Source organism: Schistocerca serialis, unplaced genomic scaffold (genome assembly GCF_023864345.2).
Source record: "Schistocerca serialis cubense isolate TAMUIC-IGC-003099 unplaced genomic scaffold, iqSchSeri2.2 HiC_scaffold_1260, whole genome shotgun sequence".
Lineage (NCBI taxonomy): Eukaryota > Metazoa > Arthropoda > Insecta > Orthoptera > Acrididae > Schistocerca > Schistocerca serialis.
Genome location: NW_026047470.1, coordinates 101,096 through 126,304, shown reverse-complemented (window position 1 = coordinate 126,304; position 25,209 = coordinate 101,096). Strand labels below are relative to the sequence as shown.

Sequence of the window (25,209 nt, the reverse complement as noted above, 5' to 3'; positions counted from 1 at the left end):
ATACAGGGCTACTACAAATGATTGAAGCGATTTCATAAATTCACTGTAGCTCCATTCATTGACATATGGTCACGACACACTACAGATACGTAGAAAAACTCATAAAGTTTTGTTCGGCTGAAGCCGCACTTCAGGTTTCTGCCGCCAGAGCGCTCGAGAGCGCAGTGAGACAAAATGGCGACAGGAGCCGAGAAAGCGTATGTCGTGCTTGAAATGCACTCACATCAGTCATAACAGTGCAACGACACTTTAGGACGAAGTTCAACAAAGATCCACCAACTGCTAACTCCATTCGGCGATGGTATGCGCAGTTTAAAGCTTCTGGATGCCTCTGTAAGGGGAAATCAACGGGTCGGCTTGCAGTGAGCGAAGAAAGGGTTGAACGCGTGCGGGCAAGTTTCACGCGTAGCCCGCGGAAGTCGACGAATAAAGCAAGCAGGGAGCTAAGCGTACCACAGCCGACGGTTTGGGAAATCTTACGGAAAACGCTAAAGCAGAAGCCTTACCGTTTACAATTGCTACAAGCCCTGACATCCGATGACAAAGTCAAACGCTTTGAATTTTCGGCGCGGTTGCAACAGCTCATGGAAGAGGATGCGTTCAGTGCGAAACTTGTTTTCAGTGATGAAGCAACATTTTTTCTTAATGGTGAACAGACACAATGTGCGAATCTGGGCGGTAGAGAATCCTCACGCATTCGTGCAGCAAATTCGCAATTCACCAAAAGTTAACGTGTTTTGTGCAATCTCGCGGTTTAAAGTTTACGGCCCTTTTTTCTTCTGCGAAAAAAAACGTTACAGGACACGTGTATCTGGACACGCTGGAAAATTGGCTCATGCCACAACTGGAGACCGACAGCGCCGACTTCATCTTTCAACAGGATGGTGCTCCACCGCACTTCCATCACGATGTTCGGCATTTCTTAAACAGGAGATTGGAAAACCGATGGATCGGTCGTGGTGATCATGATCAGCAATTCATGTCATAGCCTCCACGCTCTCCCGACTTAACCCCATGCGATTTCTTTCTGTGGGGTTATGTGAAAGATTCAGTGTTTAAACCACCTCTACCAAGAAACGTGCCAGAACTACGAGCTCGCATCAACGATGCTTTCGAACTCATTGATGGGGACATGCTGCGCCGAGTGTGGGAGGAACTTGACTATCGGCTTGATGTCTGCTGAATCACTAAAGGAGCACATATCGAACATTTGTGAATGCCTAAAACAACGTTTTGAGTTTTTGTATGTGTGTGCAAAGCATTGTGAAAATACCTCAAATATTAAAGTTATTGTAGAGCTGTGATATCGCTTCAATCATTTGTAATAACCCTGTATGTATGTATGTATGTATGTATGTATGTATGTATAGCTAATATTAATAATACTGAAATTTTTAGTTCTACACATGCATCTGCATTTAGAGGTAACAAATTTATGGCAGTTACGAAACAAACTCGTCCATGAAATAGTTGTCGAAAAGAAATGATTTTAAGCTAGATTTGAAACTTGATCTGCTACCTGCCAGACACTTTACGTTATTGGGAAAATGATCAAAGATTTTTGTTGCTGAATAATGTACTGCTTTTTGAGCAACTGACAGATTCAGTAACGGAGAGGAAAGGTCATTTTTCCCTCTAGTGTTCTATGTATGACCATCACTGTTCTTCATGAATTGAGACGGATTATTTATAAAGAATTTCATTAGTGAATATAATTACTCTGATGGTGCAGTTAAGTATTTTAACTACTGGAATACGTGCCTACATGACGTCCTTGTGTGAACGCCATTAATTATTCATTGCTCTTTTGTGCAATCAATACTTCCTCTAAGTGGTGAGTTACCCCAGAAAACTGTTACATAAGACATTCAGTGGAAATATGTGAAGTACATTAGGAGGCTGATCTGTTTATTACGAAGACTAGCAATTATACAAAGAGCGAAAGAAGCTGAAATTAATTGTTTGAGAAGCTCAGTAACATGCTTCTTCCAGTTAAAGTTGTCATCAATGTGAACACAGAAAAATTTGGAGAAATCTACCCTGTTAACTGAGCCCTGTTAATATGCTACATCAATTGTCAGTATGACATTCGATGTACTGAACTGGATATAGTGAGTTTTTTCAAAATCAAGGGAGTCCATTTTCTGAGCAGTTTTCAGCTGCTTTTTCTGGAATGGGATTTATTGTAACACTCCTGTCATCGCAAAAAATACTTGTTCTACTTGTTGAACGTTAAGTGACAGGTCATTCACATGTATGCAGAACAGCAGAGGACCCACAATTGATCCCTGTGGGACTCCCTTTGTGATAACTCCCCATTCACTAGAATGTACCACCCTCCCAACATTGTGTTATTCAGCACAACTTTTTACTTTATGTTCGTTAACTATGATCGAAACAAGCTGTGTGTATAGCCTTCAATTCCATAAAACTAGAGTTTTTCTAAGAGTGTGACATGATCCACACAGTCAAATGATTTGGAAATATCACAAAAATACTAACTGGCGGTAGTTTGTTATGTAGGGCTTGTACCTATTTGATCGGTAAATGTGTAGATACCATTCTCAGTCGACTAACCTTTCCAGAATCCGAACTGACATGCTGAGTAAATTATTTTCACTTAACTGTGAGACTACTCTTTAATTTATAAATCTGTCGAATATTTTAGAAATTCGAATCAGCAGTGAGATTGGTCTATAATTATTAAAGTCCCTCTTGTCCTCTCGTCGCACCTAAATACATTAGTGTTGCCAGTTTGCTGTCAACACAGCTGCCTGTCAACATGGCGCTGGCTAGCCAGCCTGCTTACGGGTCTGTGGCTCTTTTCCCCACGCCTAAATGCATTAGTTGGATACATGGAAGAATCCCGGTGATACTAAAAGGTATCAGATTATATAATGGTAAGACAGATATAGGATCCAGGTTTTAAATTGTAATACATTTCCAGGGGCAGATGTGGACTCTGAACACAATATATTGGTTATGACCTGCAGATTAAAATTGAAGAAACTGCAAAAAGGTGGGAATTTAAGGAGATGGGACCTGGATAAACTGACTAAACCAGAGGCTGTATAGAGTTTCAGGGAGAGCATAAGGGAACAATTGAGAGGAATGGGGGAAAGTAGTACAGTAGAAGAAGAATGGGTAGCTTTGAGGGATGAAGTAGTGAAGGCAGCAGAGGATCAAGTAGGTAAAAAGACGAGGGCTAGTAGAAATCCTTGGGTAACAGAAGAAATATTGAATTTAATTGATGAAAGGAGAAAATATAAAAATGGAGTAAATGAAGCAGGCAAAAAGGAATACAAACGTCTCAAAAATGAGATCGATAGGAAGTGCAAAACAACTAAGAAGGGATGGCTAGAGGACAAATGTAAGGATGTACAGGCTTATCTCACTACGGGTAGGATAGATACTGCCTACAGGAAAATTAGAGAGACCTTTGGAGAAGAGAGAGCCACTTGTATGAATATCAAGATCTCAGATGGAAACCCAGTGCTAAGCAAAGAAGGGAAAGCAGAAAGACGGAACGAGTATATAGAGGGTCTATATAAGGGCGATGTAATTGAGGACAATATTATGGAAATGGAAGAGAATGTAGATGAAGATGAAATGGGAGATACGATACTGCGTGAAGAGTTTGACAGAGCACTGAAAGACCTGAGTCGAAACAAGGCCCTGGGAGTAGACAACATTCCATTAGAACTACTGACGGCCTTGGGAGAGCCAGTCCTGACAAAACTCTACCATCTGGTGAGGGAGATGTATGAGATCGGCGAAGTACCCTCAGACTTCAAGAAGAATGTAATAATTCCAATCCCAAAGAAAGCAGGTGTTGACAGATGTGAAAATTACCGAACTATCAGTTTAATAAGCCAGGACTGCAAAATACTAACATGAATTCTTTCCAGACGAATGGAAAAACTGGTTGAAGCCGACATCGGGGAAGATCAGTTTGGATTCCGTAGAAATATTGGAACCCGTGAGGCAATACTGACCTTACGACTTACCTTAGAAGAAAGATTAAGGAAAGGCAAACCTACGTTTCTAGCATTTGTAGACTTAGAGAAAGCATTTAACAATGTTGACAGGAATACTCTTTCACATTCTGAAGGGGCAGGGGTAAAATACAGGGAGCGAAAGGCTATTTACAATTTGTACAGAAACCAGATGGCAGTTATAAGAGTCGTGGGGCATGAAAGGGAAGCAGTGGTTGGCAAGGGAGTGAGACAGGGTTGTAGCCTCTCCCCAATGTTCTTCCATCTGTATATTGTGCAAGCAGTGTAGAAAACAAAAGAAAAATTCGGAGTATGTATTAAAATACATGGAGAAGAAATAAACACTTTGAGGGTCGCCGATGACATTGTAATTGTCAGTGACACTAAAGGACTTGGAAGAGCAGTTGAACGGAATGGACAGTGTCTTGAAAGGAGGATATAAGATGAATATCAACAAAAGCAAAACGAGGATAATGGAATGTAGTCGAATTAAGTCGGGTGATGCTGAGGGAATTAGATTAGGAAATGAGGCACTTCAATTAGTAAAGGAGTTTTGCTATTTGAGGAGAAAAAAAACTGATGGTCGAAGTAGAGAGGATATAAAATGCAGACCGGCAATGGCAAGGAAAGCGTTTCTGAAGAAGAGAAATTTAATATCGAGTATAGATTTCTCAGGAAGTCGTCTCTGAAAGTAGCCATGTGTGGAAGTGAAACATGGACGATAAATAGTTTGGACAGGGAGAGAATAGAAGCTTTCGAAATGTGGTGCTACAGAAGAATGCTGAAGATTAAATTGGTAGATCACATAACTAATGAGGAGGTATTGAATAGAATTGGGGAGAAGAGGAGATTGTGGTAAAACTTGACGAGAAGAAGGGACCGGTTGGTAGGACATGTTCTGAGGCATCAAGGGATGACCAATTTAGCATTGGAGGGCAGCGTGGAGGGTAAAAATCGTAGAGGGAGACCAAGAGATGAATACACTAAGCAGATTCAGAAGAATGTAGGTTGTAGTAGGTACTGGGAGATGAAACTTGCACAGGATAGGGTAGGATGGAGAGCTGCATCAAACCAGTCTCAGAACTGATGACCACAACAACAACATAAATGCATTACTGTTGCGTCTTTATAGTTTCAGTTCTGTTATTAACAACGCCTTAACAATTCAGTTTCATTGTTCCTACTGCAATTCAGACTTGATTTCACTCATGTATATAAGAAGAGTACCCTCCGTCACACCGTACGCTGGTTTGCGACAACTAAACTAAGGCCGATAAATAGTTGGACACAGTATCGGCCGAGGTAGACATTGAGGGTGTAAAAAGACATTAAATAGCTAAGATCACATGAAACATTTCTTTATTTAAGGCAATCGATTTCAGCAGATGATGATTTCATCTGCAGAAATGATACTTCACAAACACCGAGTACGCATAATTTGGCATGTTCCTTCGTCCATGAGATACGTAGTGATCGGTAACAACAGCCAGTTTGACTTGAGATGACATCTGTACACGTACACACTGTCGCCTGGTGAAAAACATCTAAGCTCACATAGTATCTTATTAACTATCTGACAAGATCCGTAACTTCTTGACAAAGCGAGATCCTACTCAGCTGCATTAACTTAAATTTTTCTGAATTTAGAATTAGCTGCCGTTCATCACACCAACTGAAAATTTCGTCTGGCGTCTTGTCCTCCTACAGTCACTCCATAACTTCATATTCCCATACACAACAGCATCATCAGCTTCAGATCGCTGCTCACCCTGACCGCCAGATCATTTATGTATATAGAAAATAACAGCGTTGGTGCCACATTTCTCTGGGACACTCCTGACGACCCTTATCTCTGAACACTCACTGTCGAGGTCAACGCACTGGATTCTAAAACTCAAGAAGTCTTTAAGCCACATATCTGAGAACTTGTTAAGTTATACTCGTACCTATTTTAAGTCTACAGTGGGTCATAACGTCAAATGACTTCCAGAAATTTGCCTGTTGCCCTTAGTCCATGCGTCGTAGAATATCATGAGAGAAAACGGCAAGTTAAGTTTCGCACGAGCGATACTTTCTAAAACTGTGCTGATCAGTGGACAGATTTTTCCGTTCTCCTGGCCATTTTCAGTTTATTAAAAAGTAGCTCCTCAATTGGGGGTACGTGGTCTGAATGCACCCCGCTTGCCAACAGTGCTCGTCGGACCCGGACGGTCACCCATCCGAGTGCTAGCCAAGCCCGACGGCGCTCAACATCAGTTACCAATGCGGGGTACTGGGTGAGGCCTGCTGCTAATATGAGGTGTCGTTGGTCTGGAGAAGCAGAAGACGGTATTTGCTTCCGTATGCCCTGAGAACACGGCAGCTGGGAGTCAGGAAACGTTTGCGGTAGAAAGATTTCCGTTACGAGGCGTGGAAGGTTGTGCGTAAGAATGATTTGTCCCGTTTTGTTGCCCTGACCTCTGAGTCGGCAGTGGCATTTGAGGCCTGAGTATTGTAAAGCAGTAAATTACGGGAGGAATTGTATTTAGCGATCAGCTGTGACGGTGACAACTCGATGGGATTTAAGGTGCCTGTCTTGACATAGATAACCGTCTCATTACATTCCTGTTGAATGTGAGTAATGAGATCAAGCAGAAAAGTCTGGAAGAAGTTCAGGAGATATCATTGTGGGAAAGTTGACTGATAAGAGGAAGAGCGAGAAATAATTGGGTAAGATTAGCAGATTATATGAAAGGAAGATAACAGAAATAAAAGAAACCAGGAAAACATGAGTAGATCAGTGATATGAACTGTGTCTATGTTGGACAGAAGAAAAACAGCTGGGATATGTCAAGAGGAAATCAGCGGCGATAACACACACACAAAGCTTTAATCTCTTGGATGAACCGGGATTACGGCTACAATGAGGAAGGAGGTGGAGAAAGATTGAGTATTCTGCCTAGATACAAGAAAGAATGACGTATCCAATCTGATACTGCAATTGTGTGTTAATGATGGATATTCAGTGTGTGAGAAAACGTAGTGAGAAACTAATAAAAAAAAGAGGGAGTGAAAATTCTGTCGCCTATTCGGCCGTATCCAGCAAAGCTGACCGTAGGAAATATTGACATGATCAAACAACCGACTGTTAGACATCCTTCACAGCTCACCTGAATTGTCTGTAGGTTTTACCATTTGTGTCGCCTTGAACTGCATCACACTGCTAATTGAGTTGACAGCGCTGCAGACTGTATTAATTTTTAATTTGAGGTGGAAATAGTTTTCTTCATTGGGGGTACATGTATGCAAGAATGATTTTCTGTATGCTGCAACAAGTGTTGACAGTTTTGATAAGGTAACATTGGCGATTGTGCAGGAATCTTGTTAGGAATATGAGTTTAATAGGAACTTTATCACGTAAACGTTCCCTAACCATCTGTAGTTATAGTGTTGACGACGTGACTTCTTAGAGCTTAGCTTAAGACTTCGACTTCTTGTCCATCTTGATAGTGAACAAACAATCATACAATGTAAGCTTTCACGGCCGGTGTTGTCTTCAGTTGAAACTTCCGGGCTGAGAGGCAGTGGTAGATGTATAAAATTTTATACATCGACCACGGCCTCTCAGCCCGGAAGTTTAGACTGAAAACGTAGTCATGATACCTGATAAAGCGGCAGCAGCAGTCGTAGTGATTTTAGAAGCTGTGTTTGGATGCAGCTAGACGCCAACAACGTACAGATAATAGTTAAAAGAATGAAGCATGAACGAAGAGTCACTGATGCATCAGAAAGGCAATGGACAAAATACTACAGAACTCCAGACAGCAGTTGTTCCCATGACTGCTCCAGCCCACAGAAGATTCGTTGATAGCAGTTTGACGTAGGGCGCTGACTACAGTGCCATTTAGTGTCCTAAGACGCTCATTATTTTCTGAAGTAGCTATCGAGCACAGCATTTCAGCCAATCAACGTTCATAGTGAATTTAGGCGGGAACCCGAACAAAGAGCAATTTAACCCTTTCGTGAGCCGTGGGAAACATGATTCCCACTACAATGAACTCGCTCCTAGTCCCGTGGGATTCAGTTCCCACCTCTGTACGGTGCCACCATCTAATGAACAGTATAGGATGCTACTTCCAGTCGGAAGTTCCCGCCGTTTTTGCTGTATCTTCGCGCAGAGGCATTGTATAGCTGCGTGTTGCTCTGTAGAGGAGCCTTTCAGTGCTGTTTGCGTGACATTTTGTGATTTTTTTTTTCCTCAAAGCTATAGTATTTACCCAAATTTATGAAGGAAAACGTAAAATTGTAACGAGGAGAAATCCAGTTTGAAACAAAAGGAGCCATTTCTGCAGTAAAATAGATGGATAACCGTCCAGTCACTTTCCTGTCCTCAATTCATGACCCATGAGAAACAGCCACACTGAAAAAGAAAAAAAGGATGGTACTAGTATAGAGATTTTTTGTCCTGAAGTTATGGCAGAATGCAACAAAATAATGGGTGGAGCCGATAAGTTTGATCAATGACGAGAAAGGTATGCTATTGCCAGACGTCTGTAAAATGGTGACACAGAATATTTTATTTTCTGGTGGACATTGGTGCAGTGAACAGTTTTATCCTGTGGAAAATAAGTAAAAGAAAGTGGACAGCATGATCAGCTCACATACAGGATCCATCTAGACAGACAACTGATCGCTGGCTTCTTATCACAAAAAAAGACGTGGACAAAAACCTGTCTTTCTGGCAAAAAGGGGTAAAGTACCTGAAGATTTTCGTCATGTGGCTGTAGGGGAGCATCGACTCATTTTAGGAGAAACCTACTGGACGTGCCGTCATTGTAGTACCAAAGCTGCCGAAAAGAGCACTCGCTGTGTTTGTACATATTGTCAAATACCACTTTGATAGACCCATGTTTCAGAAAATTTCATGGCAAGTAATTGTGAACAATCATTGTAACAAGAGAATTTATCGAATATGCCACATATTGAAAAAGTAGTTCGTCATTTAACTCCAAGGAAGGGCAATGGGAAGAATACTTCTCACCTTGTTGTGTGACCTCACTTTCACAGTCGGAGCAAATTTGATATTCTGTATGACAAATATACCTATCTGTTAACTGCTATCTGCTCTCCATTCATTAAAAAAAAACTGCTCAGTGATTTTGCCCACGAAAGGGTTAAAGCCCACAACAATAATAAAAGCAGGGAAAGTAGTCGCGCCAGATGCAAGAGCAAAACGAGACAGTTAAGAAAGCATAATGACGCGTTGTTTAGGTGGAATTGTTAATCAGTTAGCAGCAATAAAGTGGGTAGATTTACATTTGCGTTCACAAAATGAACTTGGAATAATCTTATCGGTTGAAGCAGTTATCTGACTGCGCCTTACCAGCACTATCGGATGATTTATAGAGCTGACTTTGAATAATGAGCTAGAATGCTAACGGCTAATTACTAATGTAAGTCAACGTATGTTGCCCAACCATTTATGTCGAGTGCGCGAGTGCGCGAAGCATATGTTCGTCTACGAAAAGGACTCTATAAGCAACCTTAGCTATCAGTAATTGGAATCTAACCAGCATAACACTGTCCGTGTTGTATGAGTGTCAATTGCATTGTCACGTCCCTCAACAGATCGTTACATAAACTTAAAAACTAACATGTGGATTAGTTATGTGACAGCATATTCGAATAAGAATTTACAAGTGATAAAGAATCTGGATTGTGCAATGGAATTTACTGGATTAGAGTACATGACATGTTGTATGTCAATGTCTCTGTTTTGGCCATACGTTTTGCACTCGCCTCTATAGATGACTGCCTTTATCAAAGTGGTTTACGGCAATTCGCAACAGCAGCGACTAAAGATTGTTACTAAGAAAGAATTTAATAAAAAGGAATTTGCTTCGATCATGTTAACTACCAAATAACTTGTAAGAAGGGATTTCCTATATTGTCTATTTAGAAGCTTCAGAAATCGTGACCAATCTTAGTTCGACAAGTATTAATAATCGCGAAATACCTGACAATGACCTTATAAGTATCTATAACGGCTGAGTGCCAGATTAACAAATTAATTCAATTTCAAAGTTACATAAACATTTAATAACCACAGAAGATTTGTCAATTAGTTGTGGTGAATAATTATTATTTGGAGGAGGAGGAGGAGGCGGCGGCGGCTTTTTTAACCGACAAACAAAACATGGGATTATTGCAATCTCGGACTAACAATCACGAGCCTAACTCTGCAATTGAGCTTTACGCTATGCTAGCGAATTTTACCTTGAATTCGATGTTAAAGCGTAGTTAAGTCACCTAAATCTTTCCTGGCCATATAAAAGAAATCAGGCGTTGAGTGTGGTAAGATCTGCCATCACCGACGGGAGGGTAGCGTGACACGTCTTCTGAGTTCCCGACAAACACTAGAGAAATTTTACTCTGGCAAGACAGACCTCGTTTCACAACAGTGGTTGGAATAGCCCTCAGATTGTTGCTACTGATATCTGAGAGCTTACATATACACGTATATATAAGTCGTGTTCAGAGATACGACAGGAACGATCATAAAAATAAATGTCGTGTGACTAAGGCCTCCAGTGTAGTAACGTACTCTAAAATACATATCTTACGAACTCTGAGCACTTAAGTAGAAGAGATGTTTCACATTATGGGCTGTATCGTCATAGCTCTGAAAGTATGCAGTTTAGTGCCCACGTTCACTAGACAGTTTTGTTTAGAAAGATCATTCCTGCCACATCCTTGCGTAAGACCTCGTTCTGTTGGACAACAGTCAATCACGGTTTAGACTTCGTCCTATGTAACATGACATTTGAATCATCCTGTATTTTTTGTATCAACAACGGCAGTGGGGACATTTTCGGAATTTCGCCTAAAGACAGATTTTAGGCTATACACAGTGGAGAACAACAACCTGATCAGGTCAGAGCTGGATTGGTGGCCGTCTAACAGAACAAAGTATTTCAGATTGAAAGAAAAAACTCTGCAACGCTCTGCTGTGGAGCTACGGCCATAAAGCGACATCCAATCAGCGAAGAGCGAGCGAATGTGAGTGCATCAGGGCGATTTTAGCTGAGTAAGCTTCTTAGTTCACACTTCTTGATTTCGAGTACTTGATAGAATAATCTCTGTCCATTAGCACGAAAAATTGTGGCCTTTAGATGACCTTATTATAAGCACACGGACAGAGCCCGACGGAACTTGAGGTACGCGTCTTGCCTTTTTTTTTTATTTCTTGCACAGACTACAGGAAAGCTTTGTTCCGCTTGTTTCATAGAGCTGATAAATTTTGTGACAGGAAGTCTGCTTGTTGTAGAAGAAAAATTGAAATGTTTCTCAAACCTCCGCCAGATTCCAGCCAGCGACTATACAATTACCCTAAGATTAAGCTGTGCATTCAGCGATCGACAACAGTGTCACTAACAAATCTTTTGTGCTAAATAGGGATTAAGTATCGTCTCATGGCAAGCGATTTTATCACTTTTTTTAAGTTCTGGTATAGTCTTTCTGTTCCAGGAAACAGATTTCCGGGCAATGTCAGCTTTCAAATCCCCGAACAATTTCGTTTTACTTTTAGGTTTCTTATCTATTAACAAATAGAATTGAGCGGCACATTTTTAATAAAACATGTTTTTATTTGTAAAGGCTCGTCGTCAGAAATTTAATTTAGACGCGAGATACTGTTTTTAAATTTCAGAAATGTATACAACAACAATGGTGTTAACGCTCTAGAAATCAGTTTTTTCTATTGAAAATTTTGCATTTCTGTACCGAATATTGTCAGTACTGGCATTTCTATGTGATTAGTGATAAAAATGTGTGTTAAGATTACTAACAATGTTTAGATACGTAATAAACATTTCTACTTGTTCCTAAATCTGAATCTGCAAGTAGTCAGAGTGGAGGCTTTTTTGTTATACACTCCACTATGACAATGCTTACAATTTAAAATGTTTTAATATTCTTTGGAAATCTTCAGATGCTATTTAAAGTTATTTGAGACTACAAATCGTATAGGTATTAAGGAAGACAGTCCGAAAGATGCAGTTGTTACTAATACATGCACATTAGTTTTAGCGAACTGTACTTCCTGAATGTTGAGAGTTACTTGGAACTCCGTCAAGTGTTCATGACTTGGTGACAGATACACTCGTGGTGAATTTCGTAAACTTAGAATTGTACTCCCCATGACTGCTGGGTCACAATGGTGATTATTTCGACGTGAGCTGTGAGTGGACAGTAAATAAATCCTAATAGCAGTATAGCTTTGAATGAGTACAGAACTACTCATTGTCATGCAGGCTAGCCGAACTGTGCTCGCGTAACCAGATTTCAAACGCACATGGGATGGAGAACTTCATTTAGGAACTTACAAAAGCACTGCATCGAATTTTCATTTCCCATCACCCTTATCCTACCTAAGACGTAATTTTAGCGATTACAGAAGAATGTGCAAGCCAAAACGATGCATGCAGTCGCTCTGTAAAACATTATTTTAAATTATTAGCACGATAATATTTTTTGAGTATGTCACAAAATATTCAGCATCATCTTGCACGTCACAGGCGGACGTACAGAGTTGTGGACACGCATGCTGGACGTGAATGTCCTGGGTCTCAGCGTCTGCACCAGGGAGGCTGTGCAGGACATGATCAGCAGGGGTGTCGACGACGGCTTCGTCATCCACATCAACAGGTACGCTCTAAATCTGCAAATCACACGTATCACTGCACCATATAGTGTGAAGATGTTCCCCCTCCAGTCATTGTTCCACTCGTGAATGGAACATGTGAAGTCATGTAGGACATAAACGATATGGGAATTGAGTCCTCCATCAGTGGGTTTGTCACGTTGCCATTTGTCACGTTGCCATTTGTCACGTTGCCATTTGTCACGTTGCCATTTGTCACGTTGCCATTTGTCACGTTGCCATTTGTCACATTGCCATTTGTCACGTTGCCATTTGTCACGTTGCCATTTGTCACGTTGCCATTTGTCACGTTGCCATTTGTCACGTTGCCATTTGTCACGTTGCCATTTGTCACGTTGCCATTTGTCACGTTGCCATTTGTCACGTTGCCATTTGTCACGTTGCCATTTGTCACGTTGCCATTTGTCACGTTGCCATTTGTCACGTTGCCATTTGTCACGTTGCCATTTGTCACGTTGCCATTTGTCACGTTGCCATTTGTCACGTTGCCATTTGTCACGTTGCCATTTGTCACGTTGCCATTTGTCACGTTGCCATTTGTCACGTTGCCATTTGTCACGTTGCCATTTGTCACGTTGCCATTTGTCTTTTGTTAGTGCATGATTTTTTTCTCTCAGGGATATTGTCTTTCCATATCACTTTTACTTATGTGCATAAGTAAACATGAGACGGGGTCTTGAAGGGATGCTATTATTCAGGTACCAGCTTTAGATTTTGCACATGGTGACTGAACTATAGTTGCCATTAACTGAATTGAATGTAATTTTGTTATTTGAATTTATTGATTGCAAATCATGGCTCGAGAGAATTTAGATTGTTGTCGTCGAGCGGCCAAGATAAAACTTACTGAACTCATGGAATCTGCATAATTTAAAAAATGAACTTTAACGTAATTTATCTGTTGCAATTTAGAAAGGTTCATACAACGAAATCTCTCGCATTTACAGTTACTGTTAACACTTTGAAAAATAAATTAATACTTCGGCGCGTAATTGCCGACCAGAGGCTGCTCGCAGCGCAAATTCCTGAAAAAAATGCTTATTAAAAAAATTTGCCCTTCGACCATTTGAGGTGACAACTATTACAACGAACTTCATTTTGTGATAACAATAGTTTAATTTGGCAGAATACCGAATAACTTACATAAAATGTGTAGCCGTTCAATGGCTGCCTTCCGTATCACGAAACAAAACAGTGTGTGTACCATAAAGTACGTCCCTCCTCCTCGGCCGTACAATCGCGTCTCTTTTCGATCCTTTATTTTCATAGACATCTTTTAAATAAAGATGCTTTTTTAAATGATTGCTGCATATTAGTTGTTTCAAGAACATTAACTGTATCTTTTATACTAATTATGTACATAAAATACAAATAATTTTTGGTTAACTCTTACCAATATTATTCACTGTTTACAACCGATAAAAATGTCAATATTTGTGACGTACCGTCACAGGTTCTTCAAATCTAAAACATGCAGAAATAGCATAGATACACAAACACTGTAACACATTACATTTTTACTATGTGGTTTTTGAAAGTGTGTATCGCTGACATACATAAGTTCACTTTTTAGTATTTGTTCATAACAGCCGCTCACACAGTTGCAGATAGGATGTATGCCGAGAAAAACGGCAATAGAAAAACACAGAAAATATGCTGCAAACAGCGACAACAATTCTGAAGAACATGTTACAACGTACAATAAATGAGGTAGTTTGAAAGTATCCACAGAAAACTATATTCAAAATCCAAACGATAAAAATGTAATAATGTGTTAGTGTTTGTATAACTATGCTATTTTTAGTTTGGGGAAGCAAGCCGGCCGTGGTCACCAAGCGGTTCTAGGCGCTTCAGTCCGGAACCGCGCGACTGCTACGGTCGCAGGTTCGAATCCTGCCTCAGTCATGGATGTGTGTGATGTCCTTAGGTTAGTTAGGTTTAGGTAGTTCTAAGTTCTACGGGACTGATTACCTCAGATGTTAAGTCCAATAGTGCTCAGAGCCATTTGAACCAACTCTTAAGTAAACAAGTAAGTTGTTTGCATCAAGGCGGACTAAAAATTCCAATATTGTTAATTTTCTTTGCAAACACGGACCAGATGGAAGAGTTCCAAGATAAAGTTACTAATGAAGCTCAGTTAGAGCACAGTGCTGTCTTGTACTATAGCGGAAAATTTAATCTCCATGCATTTTTATTTTTTATTTCGACTTCACAGAATGGTGTGGTTCTTATCAGTCATTTGACAAGTTCGATGCGACTCGCCACGACATCCTATCTTGCACTAACCTCTATATCTCAGAGTAGCACTTGAAGCCAACTCACTCAGTTATCTGTTGCACTTTTGCGTGCGACGGGAGTCCTCTCAACCTGTCAAGTGCACACAACTACTTTCGCCGAACTCTGTCCTACCTGGTGTTTGAGTCACCTTTACAAGCTGCCCACTGATCCGCTTTGACTTGCTGTCTGAAACTGCCAGCTCAGCCAAACGTGATTCTCAAGAAATATAACGACTAGAAGCACTTCATGCATTGGCAATAACTAGCGGATAATATTTAATAAAAACAAAGGAATACGCTATTTTCAAATTAATTCTATCTACCTATCACTCTATGTAATTTGCATCTCAGATACCAATAATGTGCAAGTCGATGAATCTGTCAGTTTTGCCGTCTTACAACATCTTCATTTTTTATCCGATCAGCCCATTATTTTCAGCATCCTAGTGTAAAGGACATATCAAACGCACGGATCCTCTCCTTTTCCAGTTTCCCCACTGTGCCTCATGCGCTTCCATATGATGCTTTTTCAGACGTACATTCTCAAATTTGTTCACATTAGGATCTATGTTTGATACAAATAATCTCCTGTTCGCGAGGAATGTCCTCTATGCCTGTGATAGTCTTCCTTCTTAAAGCCTGCTTCCTTCATTAAGTGTTGAATTTTGCTTCTAAGTTAGTAGTCCTTCATTTGGTCCTCTGATTTTGCCCTAAAGTTAATTGCTAATATCATTTCTGATAGTCCTCAATAGTTCAGGATTCATCGGGTATACTCTCAATCCATATTATCAGATAGACTGTGCGTTGCATTCTCCTGTACTGTAATTCTTCCTCTTTCATTGATGATAGCATTGTTATCGATGATTCTGATCGTTATCATTTCAGTATGAAGTTAAGTCTCACTTATAAATCTACTTATTACTACTGTCCTTGCTTCTTAAACATATTACACCATAGGAGAGAACTGTAGCATTCTTGCCTAAGGTATTTATACTCGAACACTTCGCCCTTGATCTGTCATTCTTATTTTTACCTCTTGGTCCTTGCACTTAGTGTGCATTACTGTCAGCCCTTATGATGTACAAATAAACGTTTTTTATGAAACTTTGACACCATTCAAGTTTTTGTATTATAGAACGCTTTTTCCAAACGAACCACAACAAAGCGTCTTGATATTTTAAGCCTTGCCTCTCTTACACAGCATAAAGTCAGAACTGCCACTCTCGTGCCCTTACTCTCATGAATCCAAACTGGAAGCCATCCAGTCATCGGTTATTATCTTCTCAGCAACTAAAATGTATGAACTGTCAAGTTGACGGTGTAATTCTGGACACATTTATCTGTTCTTGCTAACTTCGTGCTTGTGTGGGTGTTAAGTCAGATGGTATGTGTCTAGTTACATTGAATTTCCAAACCAATATGAATAACTGTTCCTCATTTTCCGCCAACTGCCCTATTTGGTAGCAAGTTTTCCAAACTGTCAAACTCATCACTCTAATACTTCACTTGATGTCTCAAATTGACACGCGTTTCTTATATCTTGTCACCAAAAACGTCCCCCATCGTCGTACATTTTCCAAACGTACCAATTCGATTTATTCACTCTCCTTTGCTTTTAACAGTCGCCTTTCCCTTGCAGTCTCCGTGTTGACGCCTTCACGTTAACGATCACTAAAGGCTGTTCTGACTCTGGTATGCTGAATCGGTCGTTCAGATGATCATTTGTTTCTGGTTTGCTTTACGATTTCTCCTCCAACTATGCAACTTCAGATTCACTGCACTTCGTAGAGTTTTCATTCCTGAGTGACTGATTTGTACTCCCTTTTTTCGTTGATCTGTTGAAATATTTGCCTCCTTTGTACCTTGGTTTGTCTAACCTCTGTAATTGCTTTCTTGAGGGTGTAAAGTTCTCTCGAACTGCCTATTGTGGTATTCATTATCGTTTCAACAGCCTCAAAACCTAAAACTGATATTCAATACTTCAGTATCAAACTTCTTTCGACATTCTTTCTGGTGATTCTGTTGACCACGATTTACTTAGGGGCTTCTTTTTTGTTCTTCTTCTCTTGATCTGAAGTAACTGCTTTTCCCCTGTTTATAGCGGAGGTTCATCAGGACATCAACGTAATAGTCTAAGAAGTCTAATCATTCATTCACATTTTCGCAAAACTGTTAAGTTTCACAGAACAAATCTTGAAGAATCACTTTCTGATGTAAAGGATTTATTGCATTTTGGTTTAGTAACAGCGATAGGCAACGTTACAGAGGAAAGCGTGGTGGAAACAGGTCTACTTTCCCAATATACAACTTTAGATTTGTTTCACTCGTTTGTAAAGACACTTCAGGAGCCAGCTAGGTGTCAGTTGTTCCATATTTATGACGTTATTCAGCAACTTGCTTTGTCTGCACCGATTCGAAAGAAATGAGCGGTGGAAAAGCAGCTGAAATGTGTTACGTTCCACTTAAAATGATTGAAAACAACAGCAGGTGTAATAGCCAGCCAGGTGCAATAAATGGTTTTCAAATAACCTTCACCATGATTTTGACTGATTGATTTAAATCAGTCTTCCTCAGAAGGACAAAGTATTCAACCATTTTCAACTTGACGTCCGGATATGTAGAAACTGCCTTACACACCTTGTCAGGCAGGAACTTCAACATTTTGAACATGGCTGCACTAAAACAACGGTTACAGAACAGCAGGTGTCATAGAAAGGCAACGAGTTCGAATAGGTGGTTTCTGCCTGCCACGGTATCTAAGGCTGTTTCCAAATATATGGGCATTAAGTTGAAAATACTATAACAAAGTGTGTCCTCCTGAGGAAGACGGGTTTAAATCAGTCGAAACCATGCTAAGCGTTATTTGAAAAAGACCATTTATTGCAACTGGTTGATAGTCTATTACACCTGCTGTTCTGTAACCGAAGTTGTAGTGCAGCCATGTTCAAAAGACTGAAAATGAGGTGCCTCCATTGAAAGACGCCAGGACTCCAGACTAGAAAGGAGTCGCAGAAAGAAATGCTTTTATTTCCCAAACATGCTTGATGAAAAGTTTATCGACCTCTGAGGCATAACATTTATATATACACTCCTGGAAATTGAAATAAGAACACCGTGAATTCATTGTCCCAGGAAGGGGAAACTTTATTGACACATTCCTGGGGTCAGATACATCACATGATCACACTGACAAAACCACAGGCACATAGACACAGGCAACAGAGCATGCACAATGTCGGCACTAGTACAGTGTATATCCACCTTTCGCAGCAATGCAGGCTGCTATTCTCCCATGGAGACGATCGTAGAGATGCTGGATGTAGTCCTGTGGAACGGCTTGCCATGCCATTTCCACCTGGCGCCTCAGTTGGACCAGCGTTCGTGCTGGACGTACAGACCGCATGAGACGACGCTTCATCCAGTCCCAAACATGCTCAATGGGGGACAGATCCGGAGATCTTGCTGGCCAGTGTAGTTGACTTACACCTTCTAGAGCACGTTGGGTGGCACGGGATACATGCGGACGTGCATTGTCCTGTTGGAACAGCAAGTTCCCTTGCCGGTCTAGGAATGGTAGAACGATGGGTTCGATGACGGTTTGGATGTACCGTGCACTATTCAGTGTCCCCTCGACGATCAGCAGTGGTGTACGGCCAGTGTAGGAGATCGCTCCCCACACCGTGATGCCGGGTGTTGGCCCTGTGTGCCTCGGTCGTATGCAGTCCTGATTGTGGCGCTCACCTGCACGGCGCCAAACACGCATACGACCATCATTGGCACCAAGGCAGAAGCGACTCTCATCGCTGAAGACGACACGTCTCCATTCGTCCCTCCATTCACGCCTGTCGCGACACCACTGGAGGCGGGCTGCACGATGTTGGGGCGTGAGCGGAAGACGGCCTAACGGTGTGCGGGACCGTAGCCCAGCTTCATGGAGACGGTTGCGAATGGTCCTCGCCGATACCCCAGGAGCAACAGTGTCCCTAATTTGCTGGGAAGTGGCGGTGCGGTCCCCTACGGCACTGCGTAGGATCCTACGGTCTTGGCGTGCATCCGTGCGTCGCTGCGGTCCGGTCCCAGGTCGACGGGCACGTGCACCTTCCGCCGACCACTGGCGACAACATCGATGTAATGTGGAGACCTCACGCCCCACGTGTTGAGCAATTCGGCGGTACGTCCACCCGGCCTCCCGCATGCCCTCTATACGCCCTCGCTCAAAGTCCGTCAACTGCACGTACGGTTCACGTCCACGCTGTCGCGGCATGCTACCAGTGTTAAAGACTGCGATGGAGCTCCGTATGCCACGGCAAACTGGCTGACACTGACGGCGGCGGTGCACAAATGCTGCGCAGCTAGCGCCATTCGACGGCCAACACCGCGGTTCCTGGTGTGTCCGCTGTGCCGTGCGTGTGATCATTGCTTGTACAGCCCTCTCGCAGTGTCCGGAGCAAGTATGGTGGGTCTGACACACCGGTGTCAATGTGTTCTTTTTTCCATTTCCAGGAGTAATATATAATTTGTCCTCCACAAACCAAATCTCAGAAAATTAGACTTTTCTGATGAACATTTACGAATTGTTTTATAGTCTGAAGTGGGTGTAATTATTTTGTTTCAATGATGTGAGTAGCCTGCTCATGTGTAAATACCTTTCAAATCTTTCCTATCATTCTTCGTACTTCGCCGTATTTCAATACTGTTGGTAAAGTTTCCTACTTCAAATTTTTTGCATCACAGTTTTACACTATAAATGTTCCGGCTGAATTGTTTCTCGGTGCTTGGAAAACACAACGTTAAATAGTGTTAACTTAATATTGATAGCGTGTCACTGTATACAATGGTTTCACGATGCCGAAGTGTTTTGTACATATCAGTTAAATATATCAGGGGCCTCATCGTCCTTTTTGATTTCAGTGGAATAGATTTAACTGAATTAAAAGCCTGTACGTGTCCTGCTGAAAATGTGATGCAGACTTAACTGTTTCCAGTCTTTGGGGACACACACCGCCAGCTAACAGTGATACCGCGATGTACGCCGCTACCAAGCATGCAGTGCGGGTTCTCCTGGAAGGCCTCAGGAAGGACCTCGTCGCCAGGAAGAGCAACATCCGCGTTGGGGTGAGCTGAGTTCGTCATAGAACTCCATGTTCTTCTCGTCTTTGTAATATTCGCCTTTTGTTATAATGTATAAGTATATTCCAAAAATCACGCCTACAGTCGTGAAAAAGAGCGCCAAATTGATACCTTTGATGTTGAGCTGATCCAGTATTAAAGCTGTAATGGATGTCACTGCATGTAGTGCATCCTTCTGTCAGTATCGTGGTGCAACATCATACTGACAAGGATCAGATGTGCAGTGCACGAGACATGAACTGTAATCGGTGTTAGGAAATTCAGATCATGTTGGGGATACTGGGATGGTACCTTGCGGAGTCCTTGTAGGCACATCTCCCTTAATCATTACCAGGTTCTTTATCGCTGAATGTTTTCAAAGCTTAGATAACACACAAAGGGTTAGGTCCTTGAAATCCAGTATTGAAGGATAGCGGATCAGGTTATGACCGTGGAGGGGGCCGTAATCAGCTACTGTTAGTTGCACGAAACACACCAACTTTATTTTCCTAGGAGCCACTTAATTACACATGGCCTTAAAAGGATCAAATCAAAACAATACGGCTGAAGGCCTAGTTAAGAGAACTTACAATACCTCCTAGGCTGAAGGCCCAAAACCACACCAAAAACAAGATTGGCTGAAGGCCAGAACACAAGTTATCAAAATTACTTTAAAGAATAAAGTCGGCTGAAGGCCTTACTTAAAAAAAATTTCACGTAAATGCTCACATGAAGGCCACACACAAGACATCGAACAACTCAGGGCTTAGGGCCTGAATAACAAGAATTTCAGGTAGAAAAAAATTTCAAAATTTAGTTTTTAAACAAATAAATCTTCAAATTTTAAGTCAACTGAAGGCCTTATTTTAAAATTAAAACAAACTAAATTAATAGACGGCTGAAGGCGTCGCACAGTACTTCAGACTGAAATGAAAATCACAATCTAAAACCAACAGAACAGTGGTGCTCAGAAGTGTTCAAAGGGTCGCCCTGAGGAGGGAGCTCTAATGTAAGGTAAGGTGAGGTGAGACAGCCAGCAAAGAGTAAGGTTAATCGAATGGCAACCCGACCCAGGGACGGCTGAAGAACCGACCAACAACCTAACCAATTCCCTTCCGCCCGACCAACGGTACGACAACCGAAAATATCAGCCGTCTTCAAAATTGGCATCTAAAAACAGCCAAGGCCCAATAACCACTCTTAAGAAAAAATATGAACAAACAATTAAAAGGCTGTCGAACTACACGCCGTGCCGGGCACCATCAATACGGCGAGGAAAAGACACTGCCGGAAAACTACGCAACGACCGGGCCAGGTAACTGGGGCGTTAACGGCCACAATGCAGAAAATACCGTTGGTGCACTTCACTGATAAGTAACAACCAATTTAATAGTTGGACCATACAGGAAGAAGACTCCAACACACCATACATTGCCGCTAGCGGGGATGGCCCAAGAAGCAACAAAGGCGATGAATGAAGAGATGTCACAGCAGTTCAGCTTTCATAACAGGTTAACTGATCACTCAGCTTCAGTGTCCAGGTTCGGTGGGCAACGAACTTTGTAGCTCTCGCAGCTAGCGCCTTACAATCAGACTGCACGTGCACGCCTCCAGTGGTTCCGGCCTCACCTCGCGCTGTGCAGGCTTCCTCGCTGCTCTGTCCCATCCGACCGACTGCCACACACACCACCACACGGAAATAGAGGGGTCACACCAAAGATGGTACAGCAGTACTAGCTGCTGCTGCCACTGGCGGAGGCAAGTCAGCAACTCGTTATGGTAGTAACTCTGAGGTAAATAAGGCGCCACTCGATCGGAACAAACTGCCAAAGAATCAACGGCATCAGCGCAAGCCGGCCATGGCTCTGTCCTAGGTAGACAGTATGAGTTGGCAATGTGGAACAGGTAGTGAAAGTGGTGAAGCATCAGGAAAATAATGGAGCGCACACCATACCAATTAATGAAGAATGACTGAGTACTCCACTGTTTCTGTATCTGTAGAATGGTCTTAACAGCTACCTGTGGAAGATCGTTGCGGTTGCATGGGGGCTTAATTAAATAAATAGAATGCAAATAATTTTGATTTTAGTAGCCGTTTATCCAATTACGCAGTCTCGTAACCGGTTGGCCCTGTCTGGTATTAATACGCAATCTGACTGCATAGAATAACAACAAAGAATGAAGGAAAACTTCCGTTAACACAATTAATTAATTAATTAAGTCCCCAGCAACTATAAAACCTACGAAACAACAAAACACAAGTGTAACTGTTCTGTGTGTGGAAGTGTGATTCAACGTACACATCTGGCACGGTTCTTCCTCAATAAGACAAGGTATTTTAAGCACCATTTACACTGAAGTAATTAAAAAAAACAGAAAAACGATAATTGCACATAGAAACCAGAATTACACTCTAATACATGAACACAAGCCAGATGCTTAGTTGACTGAACCTGTGACCAAGAGACATTGTTAGTTAGGACATTTGAAATAAAAAATTTTCTTTACCTTCATATATATTGACGAAACATACACTCTGATCAATACAACATCCGCAATCGAACAGCATCGGCTGTCTAGCCCATCAGAACAACTGCATACAACATGCTCACAACTAGTCACGGCTACATCAGAACTCCCACTGCCCACTTCTCAATAAGCACTCTCCACGACGACATCTCGACAACCACTCTCCACCACGACTTCTCAACAAGGACTGCCAGTGGAGGCGGCTGAATAATACTCTTTGGCGCAATCTCTGGCGCTGTGACTCAGTGTAGCCACCTTTCACGGTCCACTAAAGTACTGTATGGTTGCGCATGGGGAATGGTACATTTTCTGTTGCCCACCCTGCTGGGATGTAGATGTGTTCACACCATCTGCTTCGTCTATTGGAACCCACAAAGTTCGCCGCTCAGTTCAGTATGGAACATCGGCCAGTGGCCGCGTGTACTGAGGCAGCAAAAGAGCTCTGAAGTATGCGGGGCATTGTCGGCCGTCCAGCGTGTTACGCGCCATGGAAGACACATTTCCATGTTTCAGACACTGGGGTCACCAAAACGACCATGTTTAACGATGTTCCTTGCAGCATTACATGTTTACGCCACTCGCCATCTGAGGGTATGCCCAGAATTGTTCAACATACGAGGGTCGCCCAAAAAGTAATGCACCACATTATTTTCTTCAACAATTCTTTATTGAATATAATGGGAATTACACGAACGAAAGAATATTTTATCTACACATCCTATTTTTCCAGGTAATCCCCATCTCGTTCTATGGCCTTCCTCCAATGCGAAACAAGGGGGCGTATGCCCTGTCGGTACCAATCCTTGTCCTGGTGGCGGAACCAGTGTTCCAGTGTGTGAACCACCACCTAATCCTCCTCAATTTCCTCCACGAATGACATCCTTTAATGGCCCAAACAAGTGGAAGTCCAAGGGGGCTAGGTCAGGTAAGACAGTCGTGGATGGTCTCCCCGACGCTCCGTAGACTTTATGCAAGTGTTCGTGAATATTCCCCAGAGTTTATTCCTCTGCAGTAAGAAATTCAATGACGGCAAGTTGCTTGTAGGTACATCACTTACAGATGTCATTTTGAAACTGTTCTGCAGATCTGCTGTGTGTCTGAACTGACGGAAACTTTGCATGCTCACTCAGACTTCAGATAATAAATACGTAACGCTTTGCATTCGTAACATTGTTTTCGGCTGAGAGAAAAATGCGGTGCTCTACTTTGTGGGCAACCTTCGTAATAGGTTTGGTGTCCCAGGTGACGGGAGGCATAATGTTGCATTGCGAGCTGACCTCCAAATCTGTGAACACGGTACACACATTGGTCAACATTGTGACATTGCACACTTTCCCCATGTGCGTCACTACAGGGGGGCGCATTCATCCCTGACTTCGTTTTTACAGATCACAGCGACCGCATAGAATTGAGCGTGTGGACCAGTTCTTGCAACGAGAGGGTATCACACGAATGAACTTCCTTGCCCGTCTCCCGACTTAAACCCTATCAAGGAAGTGTGGGACGCGTTGGGGAGACGTATTGCAGAATGTCTACGTGCAAAAATGACAGTGACACAGTGCCGGTGAAGGAATGGAACCCCTACGGCAAGAACCGCTTGCCTATCTTATAGCCAGTATGGGAGCACGTAGCAGAGCAGGCATTGAAATAACCGTGATCATCACACTGTTGCGAAAAATGTCCCGCCCTTTGTAACGTCTGGCAACGGCTTTACAGCAGTGGATACACCTGTTCCCATCAGATCACCGAAGTTAAGCGCTGTCGGCTGTGGCCGGCACTTGGATGGGTCACCATCCGGGCCGCCATGCACTGTTGCCGTTTATCGTGGTGCATTCAGTCTCGCGATGCCAATTGAGGAGCTACCCGACCGAATAGTAGCGGCTTCGGTCAAAGAAAACCACAATGACTGGGAGAGCGGTGTGCTGACCACATGCCCCTCCTATCCGCATTCTCACTGAGGATGACACGGCAGTCGGATGGTCCCAATGGGCCACTTAGGGCCTGAAGATGGAGTGCTTTGTAACGTCTAGAGGACCATCTGACTTCATTGCAATTATTGTTTTTGAATGTGTAATTTCTGTTTCTCATTTGTTACCTTCTGTGTTGTACCATAAGGATTCGTCTTGTGTGTGGTCAGTTTTATCGAGACGTTACGTGGCAGTCACACTGCATACGAAAATTACTTCCGTCCTTCAATTCTATACAGCAGTGTTACTTCCATTTAAAATGGAGACAAGTTAGCTGTAAAAGGTTGGCCTATTGTGGTGACTCAGGATGTACAGGGTTATTTCAAATGATTGAAGCGATTTCACAGCTCTACAATAACTTTATTATTTGAGATATTTTCACAATGCTTTGCACACACATACAAAAACTCAAAACGTTGTTTTAGGCATTCACAAATGTTCGATATGTGCCCCTTTAGTGATTCGGCAGACATCAAGCCGATAATAAAGTTCCTCCCACACTCGGCGCAGCATGTCCCCATCAATGAGTTCGAAAGCATCGTCGATGCGAGCTCGCAGTTCTGGCACGTTTCTTGGTAGAGGTGGTTTAAACACTGAATCTTTCACATAACCCCACAGAAAGAAATCGCATG

At 42.2% G+C, this 25,209-nt stretch overlaps 1 protein-coding gene across 1 annotated transcript in view; it reads left to right on the top strand.

The window, feature by feature from the left end:
- Positions 1–25,209, top strand: part of LOC126438123 (dehydrogenase/reductase SDR family member 11-like) — a 106,179-nt gene that overhangs the window by 67,120 nt on the left and 13,850 nt on the right. The window contains exons 3-4 of the mRNA XM_050090489.1: positions 12,551–12,680; positions 19,958–20,087. Coding sequence (XP_049946446.1) covers positions 12,551–12,680; positions 19,958–20,087 — 260 coding nt within the window. The remainder of the gene's footprint in view (positions 1–12,550; positions 12,681–19,957; positions 20,088–25,209) is intronic.